Source organism: Vulpes lagopus, chromosome 3 (genome assembly GCF_018345385.1).
Source record: "Vulpes lagopus strain Blue_001 chromosome 3, ASM1834538v1, whole genome shotgun sequence".
NCBI classification, from domain to species: domain Eukaryota; kingdom Metazoa; phylum Chordata; class Mammalia; order Carnivora; family Canidae; genus Vulpes; species Vulpes lagopus.
In genome coordinates, this window is record NC_054826.1 from 86287312 (window position 1) to 86302651 (window position 15340).

A 15340-nucleotide genomic window follows, 5' to 3' on the forward strand; every position below is an offset into this window, starting at 1 on the left:
ACCATTAGCTAAATAAATAGCTTGCTTGCCTCATTGACTACAACTTTGAATTCTCATTTGTCCCTCTCTAACAAATAATTACATATTTTAACATTTTTGCAAAATTAAATTCTTTACCTCACTCCTAGTAATGTGTTTCCGAAGCCTTGTCATCTCCTCTCCATCCTACTATATTAAGGAACAGTTGAATTTTCGGTTGAATTTCCTGTGTCTGCCTCTATTTGTGTAGACTGCTGCAACTCTTAAGATAAAATTGGTTTAAATGGATACATAAATAAGAATAGGTTCATTTTTTACATAGATAGAAAACATGTTTTAGAACCATAGCCAAATTCTGAAACCATGATTTTATATAGAATGGTTTTACAGTTCTTTGATTTTAGAGATGACACAGCTTCTTCAGGGCACACTACTAGGGAAATATTCTATTTTGTCTGAAGAAAATATGTAACATTCACAACTATTTCCAGTTTAGCATTGGGTTACTTCTAGGATGTGGGCTTTTCCATAATAATTGTAAGATACTTTTGGAATTGAAATTCCAAAAGTTTTTAATCTAAAAGGCACAGCTGCCTAGTACTATATTTTTGAGGATAGTTTGGGGTTTAAATATTTAATTCTTTTTTTTTGTATCATTTTACCTCAGGTGGAGCACCCACAGAGATCCAAGAAGGCTGTATGGCACAAACTGTTATCCAAGCAGAGGAAAAGAGCAGTGGTAGCCTGTTTTCGAATGGCTCCTTTATACAACCTGCCAAGGTCAGAATTTTTTTGATGTCTGTAATAGACTTTTTTTTTTCTGTACCAAGCAGTAGGAGTATAGCATCTATTGTAACCTAAATGCAATAGTTTGAGAGACAGATGGAAGAGAGGTCTTGGTTCTTCTGTGTAATACTTAAGTTTGTTTTGCTTTCTTGTATGTTCCCAGAGGATTGTGGTCTACATTGGGATTGTTAAGGACGTTTAAATACTGAGGGAGATCTGTTCATGTATGTAAGGCAGGGTAGGGTAATTAGGAAGGAACTCAGACTGCCTCAATTTGAATCCTGGTGTCTCAGCTGATGGCTGCATGACATTGGTAAAGTTTCTTACCTGACTATTCTAAATTCCTATAAATGTGTACCATTGATGAGATTTGCCTCATGGAGTTGTTGAGATTACTTAATGGGTTGAGGTATACAGAGTGCTTAGAACCAAACTTAAGAGTATTCATGTTAATTGTTTACTATTTTTTTTTTACTTCCCATCTTGGGGAGAAGAACTTACATGGAACTAGTTCATGGGAATCACATAAATGCATTTAACGGACCCTCGACCTTCTCTTACAGCTGACGTACCTTCTAATAGAGAAATATCCTGATACATTTGAGTCTGGCTCTGTGGGCAAGGTACCAGTTCAGCCTCCTTGCGGTTTTCCTAAGAATCTGTGCTCTTCCTGCTCGGAGCTTTGTATAAACGGCATCATTTCCACGTCCCCTGGTAGACAGGACACAGCTCAGCTGCATCTCTTTTGGAATGTCTCTGACCAAACCATGCACTTACACTCCTTGCAGGTGGAATGCTTCCTCCTCTGTTTCCAGGACACTTGTACAGACCTCTAGCTGTGGGTGCGTTCCTGTAGTGTCGGGCCCGTTTGTTTCTCTAATTCCGACTTTAAGATCCTTTAAAGTCTTGTTCAATTTTATATATATATCCTCAGTACCTAGAACACTGACTTTCAGTACATGTTTGAATAAAGTGAGTCAGGGAGTGAAACAAAACAAAGCGAAGAAACTTTGCATGCTCTCCTTTTACTAAGATTGCTGGATTCCTTGCCATGGCACATTCACTGAGTATAAAAATACATTAATTTCCCCCTCTGCCTATCTGCTGCTTTTAAATTCTCTGATTCCGTTATGATGTCACCAGTTCCTTGATAAAAAAAAAATAACCTTGAATTTATAGTCCTTTTCCTTTTCTGTTCACTCCTATCCAGTCATTCTCCAAGTTCCTTCAGATTTTTGTTTTATCTGTTTCCTATCGCCACTCTTCCCTTTATGGCCACCTCTTCAGCTCCCTTGTTCATTGCCTCTTCTAATCATGTTGATGGCAGCAGATTCCAAGCAAGTTTCCCCAGTGTCACAGAGTCTGCTGTTCTACTCTCTCTGACATAACCTTTTCAAAATTGTATCTCTTTTTGCAGTGGTTCTCAAACCTGGTACTTTGGGGAAACACACACAAACTCATTTCAGAAATACCCAAGCCTCAACCTGTTGAATCAGAATTTCTCTGCGTGCTTAGCAAGTGTATTGTGTAAAAGCAGCTCAGGTGATTCTGCTGTCCCGGGAAGGATGAGCCCATCTTTTGTCATGCGTGTTTCACACACAGGACTGTATGATGATTTCTAGCGGTTCCAGGTGCATTGTCAGCTCCTCTCATTGGTTTTCCAGACCCTTCATAAACCTGTCTGACCATATGTCTCATGACTCCACTAGTATGGTTAGGCTCAGCTTTCCATCCTATGATGGCACGTCTCCTTTTAACACTTCTGATATTCCCTTAGGATGATTCCTTATGGATCATGACCTTCTTTTACCCTTTCTTATGATGGACTCTTACTCATATGTCTTATCAACTTCATGATGAGTTTATTGATTCTTTTATAGTCTTCGGTGCACTTTTGTTTCACGGGCAACCATTTATCTTCAGCTTTCCAGGATTTAGTCTTTGGATACATTCTCCTATTAAGTTCACATAATACATTTTGTTTTGTAATCCTCCAGGCCTGTATCTAATGTTAACTCAAACACTGAATAGTTCCTTTATTAACGCCTATATATTATTTATCCAGAGCCACTTTATGTCATAATAGCTACCACTTAATGACCATCTATTTACCCAATGTGCTTTACATTGTTTATCTCATTTTAAGTTTCTCAAAACTGAAATGCAAATGGAGTGATCCTAGTTTTATCAGTGGAAAAAGTGAAACCTGATAAAGTTGATAATTTGGCCAGTGTTATGAAGCTTAGAAATGGTAGCGCCAGAATTTAAATATAAGTCAGCACGTGAATTTAAGAAGCCTTGCCTTATTCATTATGATGTATTGCCTCTCCAATCATGAATAGGAAGTTTATTTATTTTTTTTAGTTTACAGAGTGTCCAGTGATAAAGCACTACTGAATACCTTTCCAATTTATTTTTAAACATTCCTTGTTTGGAATTGTGCTTATGTTTTAGGCATCGGGCTGTCAATCTCTTTCTTCAGGGATATGAAAAGTCTTGGATTGAAACAGAAGAACACTACTTTGAAGATAAATTAATAGAAGATTTAGCAGTATGTTTTCATGGAGTTGTAAGATGAAAGAGGGTTTGGGCTTGGTGAATAACATTGATATTAGCACTTAAGTCATATAAGAGAAAATATCATTGCAGCGTATTCATCCTAGAAATCTTATTCTTGATTGTTATTAGATTCAGTGTTTAGGGAAAATTTTATCCTTATTTCAAAGAGATCTCTTCAACATCCAAGCAATTCAGAAATTAAGCTGAATGATAGAAGTTTATTATCCAAACTTGGATGCCATTATTGTTTTAAATTCTTCCTCAAAACACCTGTAAACACCTTAGAACCAGTATAGAGCTATAAAACCTTAACCATAATGAAGTTCTTCCCAAAAATAAGTAAAGGTTAACAAAAGCCAGTGAAAAGTAATGGGTTTTCAAAAACACACAGGATAGAGGATAATAGGCTGTTATGCAAGAACAGGAAGTCATGACAAATGTTGTCGTGGGCAAGTAGATTTTTGGTCCCACCATGTTGTGCTGGTAAGAATACTCCTGTACTAAGAGCAGAGTGCTCTGGGGAGCTGTTGTCTTAATCTTTCATAAGTCCTAGACCTCTTGAAACATCTGATGAAAGCCATTGTCTCAGGAAAATTTACAAGCATATGGTCCAGTGGTATTTTGCAGATTAGTTGGAGGCCTATGATTCCCACGTTAAAGATCTCTTCTCTAAAAGTTTTTTTTTTTCCAACTCACAAGTTATCAAGGAATATTGGATAAACTGATATAATTCATGAAAGCTTGACTTATATTTTAAGTGAATTCAGTTTGTCTTTAAAACCGAAACAAGCCATAGAATGTTAGATATCTTATAGAAATTTACCCAGTATCTACAATATTAAACCTTAAATCCAGGGAAAAAAAGATAATTTATGTAGAGAAAAGAATCAGTCTGAATGGGTAAGGCAATAGAGACATAAAAGTCATTAAACATTCAACACAGTGAAGATTAATTAATTCAACAGTCTGTAAAAATGCTTAATAATTTTCCTCATGTTAAAAGTTCTAAGAGTACAAACTTATTCTTTTGAAGTTTAAAGTAACTGAAAATAAAAATGTGCGAGTCATTCAAGCATTAACTCATTTAGCATTCTTTATTTGTGTAGGCAAAGAAAATGTTTATTTGATAATCAGTTTTCATTGCTGTGTGAACTAAATGTTTATACTTGGAGTGACTTAGGATTTTATTGTAATTCCTTATAAATTGAGCCCACCCTAAAGCTGAAATCTCTGCCAAATACACCCCTGGTTGTGAATCTGCTTCTGAGAATAGCATTCAGAATTTTTAAATGATGTGAGTCATCCTTGCCCACAGTGTTTTTTGGTCCAATTATTAAATATCTTTTTAAAACTGCATAGTTTTGCATTGATTAGTGTAATACACACATGTGCATGCACAATGTCTATAAAACACACACGTGCATTCACGATGCCTCAAAGCACACACAAGTGCCTGCACGATACATCTTAAACACAAACACACACTTGCCAGATCAGGAAGAAGATGGCTTTCCTTTTAGGCATTGTTCCTGACCCTCAGCTGCAAAGTAGAAATCCAGCACTGCTCAGACTCCCTTGTGGCTAGAGTTCTGGGCACAGGTACACTCGTGGGATGTTTGAAAGGTGAAGGTGGCATGAAGACATTTTCTTGCCACCCTAGGACCATGCCTGCTCATATTACTTCTGGGTTTGTATGCATGTTTCATCTAATGTGAAATTTTATGGATTTGGCTTTTTGTAGAAGCCTGGAGCCGACCCTCCAGAAGAAGAGGAAAGCACGAAGAGAGTTGATCCCCTCCATCAACTCATCCTTCTGTTTAGTCGAACAGCTTTAACAGAAAAATGGTATGGTTGGGAGTGTTCATGTGAGCATAGGAAGAACAGATAAAGAAACCCATGTCTGAATATCTTGTGTTTCACACATTCATGTTTTAGTTTCATCTTGTTTTTGTTAGGAGAGAGAATTTTCTGCAATAGGACCAGTCTGCCATACATGTGTGGACCAATATTCATTCCAGTTCAGGCTTTAATATCTACCAGTGAGCTCCAGTTTTTTGTAACAACTTTGTCATTTGCTGTTGATCCTGAATCTAATGAAATGGTTTTTTTCTTTATCACAAATGGCCTTTATAAAATAAAACAAGAGCCCAAAGCAAATTCCAGTATGAAAAAATGTGTGGAGGCCGATGGTGACCCAAAATTTCCTGAGTAGATTGTGTCTCCATTGTGCAGTGGGTCTTAGGAAACCTGTAGAAGATGAGTAAGACATCATCTCAACAGGAAGTTTCTTTGAGATTTATTTTAAAGGCATTTGCCATTTTCTATGTTTCTACAGTCTTATTTATATGAATTTACCAAAGCCACAAAGCAGAACCTCTGTGTAGTTAAATAAGCTATGCCCTCAGATGCCCAGTAACCAAATGGGCTCAGCATTTGCTCATAATAGGGAGTACTGCAGAGATTCTGTGGATGAAGTCTTTCAGAGGTTATAGAACATTTATCTGCCTCCCTGCTGTGCAAAAGGGAGCCTTTTGCCCTAGCTTCACACTCATTCCTGCAGAAACTGGAAAATAGTTTAATGATCAGTCCTATCCACATGAATCTTTTGAGAGTCTAGACAAGTTCATTTGACCTCTATGCATGGCATAATAATGCACATTTCTCCCTCTTAGCAAATGTGATCCATCCTTCTCTCACAATGTCTCTCTCTTACTATTTCCTAACTAACAAAATCATCTCATCCCTAAGCATAGAGCAACTATGTCTGGCATTGTCAGGTAATGAGGTATTTTCATAAATGATTTTTTCTGATGGCTGAACCTTAAGACTGCTAAAATAATTTTGCAAATATGTATTTTTGGATGGAAACCTTTCTTCATGAATTAATGGTTTCCATACTTAAGAAGAAGATATTAAACATATTTCTTAATTTTTAAGAATCACAATGACTATTGTATTTTTAACAGTGTAGTAGCATAATAACTTGGGGAATCTTTCCATCAAATGTCAAATATCACTTCTGTCAAAAGCCCCTACCTCATTTAAACTTGCTTGTTTCAGCTTTTGTAATCTCAAGAGAATTAAAGTCATTACATTTGTGTGTTAAATCAATAGACCATTTATTTTGTGAGACTTGAAGGCCTCTTCTGGAAGGTAAGATGGGTCAGCTATTTTGGTCTGAGATCTTTGCTGTCTGATGCTACTATACTTTTGAATAATGACTTTGCCTATGTTTTCTGTTTATTTCATTTTAAAAAGGCATACTGTTTGAGAAATAAATGTTATTTTATACAGTGATGGCAGTGTTGCATATGACTAGTCTCCTACTCCTACTTAAAAATTCATGTTTTCTTCTTTTGCATAGCAAACTGGAAGAAGACTTTTTATATATGGCTTATGCAGATATTATGGCAAAGGTAAGTAAGTATATGTTTATTTTAATGTTTAATTTTAAAAAGGAAAATCATGTTTTTTAAGCAGGCTCCACTCCTAGCATAGAGCCCGCTGTGGTGTTTGAGCTCATGACCCTGAGATCAAAACCTAAATTGAGATCAAGAGTCAGACACTTAACCAACCAAGCCACCCAGGCCCCCAATAAGTGTTAATATATGTCATCGTTTCTCTAATAAGTCAGGCCATAATCCAAGGCCAAAATATTTTTATTTTATTTTAATTTTTAAAAAACGATTTATTTATTCAAGAGAGACAGAGAGAGGCAGAGACCCAGGCAGAGGGAGAAACAGGCTCCTCACAGGGAGCCCAATGCAGGACTCAATCCCAGGACCCCGGGATCACGACCTGAGCCAAAGGCAGATACTCAACCACGGAGCCACCCAGGCACCCCCAAGGCCAAAATATTGTTAAAGTTCAGCTCTGTCATTCAGGGCTAACTAGTTCTTTACATTTATGCTAGCCACAAACTTGATAATAGTGCTTTCCCTGTGTTTATTGCAGTTGCTAATTTTGATGATTGATATCCAACTTTTTAGCAAGTAGTCTCTGGAGGTTGCCTTTCTTCATTTTGAAAATCATCTTCCCAGAAGCTAGTGCAGTCATTGAAGAAAACAGTATGTAGGCTCCTCAAAAAGTTAAACATAGAACTCTCTGCTTATTCTTGGACAACTCTACTTGTATCATGTATGCCACTGCTTTCAAAAGTTACCAGAGAATTTCCAGTGCATTCACATTGACTGGCTGTTGCCACTGCTTTTGCCATCATCCTGGCCCCTCATGCTTGATTCCCAGAATGCCTCTTTATAATCCATTATCTTTCCTCAACAGTCTGAAGCCATTTCATCTTAATGAGATGTTTCTACCAATATGAAGAAGATAACCATGTGGAAGTATCTAGAATGATGCTATCATAAGTTAAACACTCAACAGTTTCTACTATTTTGAGTTTCTGACTGAGGAAATCTTTTCCTCCTTCTTCTCTTACTTATTAAAATATTTAGGGTACACATTAAGTTATGCCTATTGTTCTATCCTTTATTGGTTAAAATTATCAAATGCTAGGGTCACTTTCTTAGGAGATTTCTCTCCCTTCTAACTCATCCATTAAGTTTTTAGATTTAAATGCATATTAAAAGCTTCTGGTTTTGCTTCCTCTACATTCTGAGGAGTACCATAGTCAGAAAGGCAACTTACAAATGTGTGAAATATACTTGTTTTGAAGAAAGAAAATTCCAGCAGATGCTGGCAAAGTGAAGTGCCCTATTTACTGCTGATGGATTTCTCATCACCAATTTTGAGTTTTGATCTGTACCCCTGAATGGTCTGAAGTACCCTCTAATTTAATATTTTCTTTTGTTTTTTCTTCTAAATTGTCTTATTCCAGGAGCACCTGGGTGCTTAGTCAAGTGTCTGCCTTCAGCTCAGGTCATGATCCCAGGGTCCTGGGGTTCAGCCCCACATCAGGCTCCCTGCTCAGCGGGGATCAGCAGGGAAACTGCTTCTCCCTCTGCTCCTCCCCTTTCTTGTGCTCTCTCTTTCCTCTCTCTCTCTCTCTCTCCCTGTCAAATAAATAAATAAAATCTTTGCAAATTAATTCTCTTACTCCATGCTTCTGCCTCTTTGTGTATGGATTTTACTCACTTTTTCCCTCCTGGCATATGGTGTAACTCCTCCATGCCTACAATTTGTCATTTTGATGTAGAAAGCTAAATCCTGTGCTTCTAGGCCATCTACTAAAACTGCCTGTTTATTTGCCATATATACTACATGGATGCAGTTTGCTGGTGAGAAACTTATCTCCTATACCTATAAATCTTCTTCTTCCCAGTACATTAAAAAAATGCAGATCTGCTCTGGTTTTCTTGTGGTCCCATTGTATCCTCAACATATCCAATCAGTAGAAATTCAAAGTAGTTTATAGTCTGATGAATCTTGTCAGATATATACTCCAAATTGATTTAGGCTTAATAGCTTCTAAAAATCACAAATTTTAACCTCGTTAGAAGCAAATATCACTAAATTTTCATAATTTTAAAAATAGTTTATTTCAAAATAAATATTTGTAAAAAAATAAAAATAACTCTAAAAAATATTTCTCAACTAGAGCTCTCAATCTCTAAAGGAATTCCAAAAGCAAGCATATGATATAAAATTTATAGATTAAAGCATGTCATTATAACCCAAAATGACAATTTTTCTGAATGTATTCTTCATCTCAAAACTTGTTTCTCTCTATTTCTGAAAATAGTGAAATTGACATAGAAGATCTTTTGGGAAAATTTAAAACTTTGCATTTTTAAAAAACTTCACATCCTTAAAATACATTTTATATTAGTGATCTAATTTGTTTAAAAAATAAACATGATTATTACCTGATAAAACCTCAGTGCTTCACTTCTAATTCCTAATGTAGAAGAGGGAAACAGTACATAGGTAATCTTCATGGGCAGATAAGCTAAAATTCCTCTGTATTTAATATTAGTTGGACAATATTTATGGAGGATCACAGATTTGCCTATCAGATATTTTTTGCTCAAGTTTTCATGGGTTCTTTTTTTAAATTCCTGGTGAGGGCTGCCTGGGTGGCTCAGTTGGTTAAGCATCTGCCTTCAGCTCAGGTCATGATCTCAGAGTCCTGGGATCCTAGCCCAGCATCCAACTCCCTGCTCAGCGAGGAGCCTGCTTCTTTTTCTTTCTTTGCCTGCTGCTCCCCTGCTTGTGTTCACTTGCTGTCTCTATCAAGTAAATAAATAAAATATTTTAAAATTAAATTAAATTAAATTAAATTAAAATTCCTTGTTAACTGATGGCGTGGCGTGGGAGCCAGGTGACATTAGCACATAGCAGAAAATTTCCTACACTACTGAATAAATGATTAACATCTTTGTTTCTCTGGGGAAACATGCTATGGAACACCTTTTCTAAACAGCAAAATCATTACAGGTCTGTGTCCCCTTTTTATCTCCTTCACAAACCATGTTGTCAGTCTTATTACTCTAAAGTGGAAAGGGTGATAGTATAGTATTTGTTGAATGAACAAAAGAACGGGAAAGACCTAGAATTTATCACTGTGCAGGTAGAAGAATCGTATTTTGTGTTCTCCCTCCCATCCCCACTTCATCTCCATACTCAAAGTATTGGGAAATAGTGAATTGAAACTATTTTTTTCTGATTTTTCACTTATATTTAATGACTTGTCACCATTCACTTCACTGATACACAGAGCACTTGCAGACCAGAAGAAATCCTTAGGAGTGTTGGGACAATCTAATTTTGACAAACTGTAACTTTTTTCCTACTACAGAATGACTAGCTTCCTTTGGTCAACATGATACTTTTTATTCCCAACCATAATAGCAGTTGAGATTTATTAAATGTTTATGATTTTTCAGGCACCTGCTCCTATGTGGCAAACAATTTGTATCTGTTAATTCGTATAATCCTCTCAAGAGCCCTGGTCCTCTTTTTCTTATTTCTTTCTACCTTACATATGAGGAAAGGGAGGCCCAGAGAGGTAAAGAAACTTGCCCTAAGCTGAACAGCTAATAACTGGCAGCATCAGGACTCAAAGCAGGTACTCTGTGTCGTCAGGCTGTGTTCCCAATCACCACACCACTATTCTTCCTTAAATTTAGCAAGTAAAAATTTTACCTGGGGGAATTAGATAAGAATATAGGCATGGAGTATGCCTTTATCATTTCTGGGAAAATAACTCAAGATAATGGATTAGTCAGTTTACTTATTTTTCCATAAAAGAATAATATTAGTAGCAGTTAGAATTTCATTTTCCCCCTTTGGGCCAATTACAATAAAAAATGAGCTTAAAGGGTTACAGGATTCATTTTTAAACAGTGGACAGCTTTCTGTTTATTTTAATTCACAGTTATTGCAGGTATCTATATTTGTGCATTGTAATGGCAGCATAAAATAAGAAAAAAACAATGATCTTGTCTTTAAGGCTTACAATTTGGTTTGAACATGGCAAATAAATGCATGATTAGGAGGTACACATAGTATGGTAGGGATCTCATCAATATCTCCAGGCTGTGCGTAAAATTGGCAGTTTAGTACTTTGATTTTGTAAAAGCACAGTATAACTTTCTCTTAGGTCCTGAGTTCATTGATCATGCCATCTATGTTTACTGTATCTAATACATGTATTTAAACAATGTCAGTGATAACTTCATACAAAAGATTCAGTATTCCATGCTACATTCTTTTGTACTTTCTGCCTCAATATATTCTAATCCTGCTGGCCTTTTTTTTTTTTTTTAATGTTTTCCATGTCTTAGAGTTGTCATGATGAGGAAGATGATGATGGTGAAGAAGAAGTGAAGAGTTTTGAAGTAAGATGGATCTTTCTAGATTTGTCTTCAATTCTACTTTGGAACATTGTTTCATAGCTTATAACTGACATTTATGTTTCTTGCTTCATGGCTTATTGCAGCTTATTGTGTCAAGGAACTGCATGTCAGAAGCTGGATGGACAAATCTGAGTCCTAACATTTGCTAAAGTTAAGACCAAGGAACATAGAATAATGAAATAATCAAAACCCATATGTTCAGAATGAGTGTCCCTGAGAACTCTCAGAGATGAGATTACTTCAAACTGTTCTCATCTCAGTGAATATCGTGATCTGAAATTTCCAATAGACATATGAGGAAAATATTTGTTGAAGAGCAACATGACATCCAGTTTTTAATTAAACCCTTGGTTTGTGATTTTCTTCTGAATGGAAGAAGTCTTAAAGATTTGGCCTCTTTTGACTTCAACCCAATTAGGTCACTCATTCCCTGTACATATGTAGATGGTGGCACACAATGCCATTTGCTTGCATGAGGTAGGAGTGCATATATTCCTAGGACTCTGTTCTATTTTAAGATAATTTTCTCAGATGTTCTCAGCTTTTAACTATTCCAGAAAATTAGAAATACTGCTCAGTGTTAATTAGCTAGAAGGAAAGTAAATATTATTTGCCCCATTTGTTTAGACTTTACTTTTGCTTTCTATGAAGAAAAGAGTTGTTGCTAACTACCCCTTCTCTCCGTTTCTTTTTTTTCTCTCTCTTTTTTTTTTTAGAATTTTCAGAAAGAAATGAAGTGGAAAAAATAGATTACATTATTATTATTATTATTATTATTTTGTATTACATATCTGGATTTTGAGCTAGAAGTCTGGAAATATATTAGTAACCAGCAATCATTTCTTAATTACAGTGGTCCCACCAAAAGGTACAGGTTGATGGGTGGACGTAGAGTAGTGCCCCTTCCAGGAACAATTTGGTATGGCATCTCTGCAGCATTGAAGTCAATGTGTAGAAAGTACAGAAGCTAATCTGAGAACCATCCATGACTATTGCTGAGAAAAATGCCATAAGATTAATTTCCTGTATGACACTATAATCTTTTCTAATGTGTGTGTCCTATTCTTAAATCCATCTTTATTGATAAGAAATAGAAGTAAATTAGAATGAGCTCTGAGCAGCAAATAATACTGTTTTTTTCTGAAGTGCACACCATTTATGGTCTATCAGTTGTCTTCCGAGCAATTGTTTATTGCTATTTTGCTTCTTGTCCTCATCCTTCCTTAAGGTCACAGGATCCCAACGCAGCAAGGTAAAACTATATATATGTGTGTATTTGTCTGGGTCTGAGTTTCAGTTTCTTGTGACATTTACCTTTGTTAGACCCAACATCTTGGATTCTTTTGTAATAAAAGGTCTTGCGATCTTTCTACAAGTTTGTAGCTCCCATGCAATTGGTCTCTTTGGTACCCCTTCCTTGACATGGGTTTATTCTTCTTGGAGTGTAAATGACTCATAATTTGAAATTTTATCCTACATGTGAACTCTGAGCTCATGCTGTGCGAGGTAAAAGGGACCAGCCCTACAGCTGTTTAACTTTTAGCTAGCGACCTTTCGGGACAACATTCTGGCCTCATCCCCCCTTGTTGCTTATTTAATAGGAGTCTTGTTACTCAGAAAAAGACATGATAAATGGCATCGCTGGTGAGATTGGAAAGACGTCTGCTTTCCCATTGTGCTAGGAATCTCTCCAGTTAATAATTGGAAAGGATGTTCCACGGTGTTAATGTTGATTTCAGCATTTCATCATAGGGACAAAATGGTGATTATTTACATCTCTTAGTATTTGAAATAGCCAAGCGCTTGGAACATTTGCTGAGAAAAAACGTTTTGATCTAGCATAACAAAAATTTTTCTTTGATATGAACCCTGTTAAGCTCACATTTTATTTTCATGAGACTAATTCATAGGAAAATTGATCAGAACATCCCAGGAAAAAAAAAAATCCATTATGGCTTTAGTTTTAAAAAAAAATGCTGTTAAAATTAATTTAGAATGTCATGAAGAAATCTCTTTAGAAGAAACAAATGATAATATTTTAACTCACTGTTATATTTGGAGGAATATATCAGTATAATCCTTATAAATTTAAAAATTTGAATTCATATAGCTATCAGATATAGCTCTAGTTGGATGGCTATAATAGTTAATGGCATATAATAGACAAAACAGTAATATATTCTGAGCTTAAATAGTAGGAAATAATGAGTGTGATACTCACTTGGTATTTATGCTTTCATCACTACTTACCTCAAATAGAATTCTTGTGGCTTGAAAACATGAAGGGACCTCCTAACAATAACCAAAGATTTGCTGTCCTAGCACCAAAATTCATGCCTCAAGAGGGATAAGGTAGGTAAGGAAGGGCAGGATCAGAATGTATTGCTGATTAAGAAAACCATCTCCCTCTGAAAGAGGAATGCAGTGTCCAGGGGATCTAAAAGCAAATCCAGTCTGGTAAATAGGGTCAAGTTTGATGACATTAGAGAAGTTCCCAATTCAGAAAAGAAGTCTAGGAGTGGCTAGTGGAATCGGCTTTAAGAGTCTAGTATTTGAGTCAGACTGAAGACAAAATCAGGTGAGGATATGGAGCCAGGCTACATGCCCTGGATTTAGGAAGATGGGCAAGACATTCACACAGTGATGAAGCCTGACAGTTATTCACAGGAAAGAGACTATAAACCAGCAAGTATAACTGTCTCTCCATGAAACAGGATTTTAAAGTTGCTTATGATTGCCCCTCACTCATAAGCATAACAACATAGACAAGATTTGGAAATTTTTACTTCTTAACCAGATATTTTACTGAATTTCCATGTGATTTGGGACTATAAGTTGCTATGTATGCCTAATTTGTATGGCATGCTACTTTTCACGATTTATGTCTTCTGTGGTTAAGCAATAGGAACTCTTATCAAGTTGAGAAACAGAGATGTACAGGTACTTACCTATGAAGATAGGTATCTTATCTGAGGTTGACTCTGTGGTACCAATGATACTACTGAAAATTTGACCAGACAACTGGATTAGTACTTTCTCCTTATAGATTTAGTAATCTACCAGATTTTTATATTGCAGTGTCTGCTTGTTTCATACCATTTAGAGATAGTCTAATAGTGGAATTCTTCATCTCAGTTATAATAAATCTGAAAGGTTATCTGGCAGTTTCAGTAATTCTTAAATTATGTTAAGTAAATTTTGGAATAACAAAGTGTGGAATAATTGAATTTTATTCTCATAACTGTTAAAAGTTGCTGTACTTTCTACTGAAATTCTTTATCTGTAAGTATTCAATGAAAATATGGAGAAGAGGGGATCCCTGGGTGGCTCAGCGGTTTGGCGCCTGCCTTTGGCCCGGGGCGCAATCTTGGAGTCCCGGTATCAAGTCCCACGTCGGGCTCCCGGCATGGAGCCTGCTTCTCCCTCCTTCTGTGTCTCTGCCTCTCTCTCTCTCTGTGTCTATCATAAATAAATAAATAAATCTTTAAAAAAAAAAAAGAAAAAGAAAACATGGAGAAGAAAGTAGGCATTTTTAAAAAAGGGCATTATAATTTATTTCCATGAGGAATAAAACAAAACTTAAGAAACATGAAACGCAGGGAGTGGTAGCTGAAATGCTGGGTATTTGCCAGATCTTTTCTTATTCCATGTATATTTTACTGAGACGGTTCTGATAAAACTTGCGTGATTTAACTTGGTACTTAATTCCCTGCTTCACCAATAATATATGTAAATATTCTCTTCCTATATTTATTTACAAATCTTCTTGCTTAGTTAGTTAAATATAATATATAACTCTTTTAGATTTGGGGCTACTTCAATACTAAAACTACAGAAAAGGAGGGTTAAATCTTATAAAGAGTCCAGGAGTAACTGAAAGGGAAGAAATATTTTAGCTATTACTCAAAATGTTCATTACTATAGTTGAATGCTTTGTTTAGCTTTGAATTTTTTATAAGCCAAGTGCAAATAAGAATAACAAATTAATAATGTTGCAAGTCAAATAATTTCATTTTTATAAGCATGGTGGGTTTTTCTCACCTAGATTCACAAAGAGCTTTGGTATCAGAATAATCATATTTTTAAACTATTACTTTGTAAAATATACAGAAATATTCTGCAGATGGCTGCTTCTTCTCTAAAGCTATTCTCTAAAGTCTGAATGTGTGGCATTAAATCTGCTAATTCAATGAAAACAT

At 35.9% G+C, this 15340-nt stretch overlaps 1 protein-coding gene across 7 annotated transcripts in view; it reads left to right on the forward strand.

Moving 5' to 3' along the window:
• Positions 1-15340, forward strand: part of RYR2 (ryanodine receptor 2) — a 726974-nt gene that overhangs the window by 632915 nt on the left and 78719 nt on the right. For 4 of the 7 annotated variants that reach the window (XM_041747478.1, XM_041747481.1, XM_041747479.1 and 1 more), the window contains 6 exons: positions 647-759; positions 3220-3316; positions 5066-5169; positions 6689-6740; positions 11070-11123; positions 12370-12393. In XM_041747478.1, the coding sequence (XP_041603412.1) occupies positions 647-759; positions 3220-3316; positions 5066-5169; positions 6689-6740; positions 11070-11123; positions 12370-12393 (444 nt within the window). The remainder of the gene's footprint in view (positions 1-646; positions 760-3219; positions 3317-5065; positions 5170-6688; positions 6741-11069; positions 11124-12369; positions 12394-15340) is intronic. The other 3 variants (XM_041747480.1, XM_041747483.1, XM_041747484.1) reach the window with 1 other exon arrangement.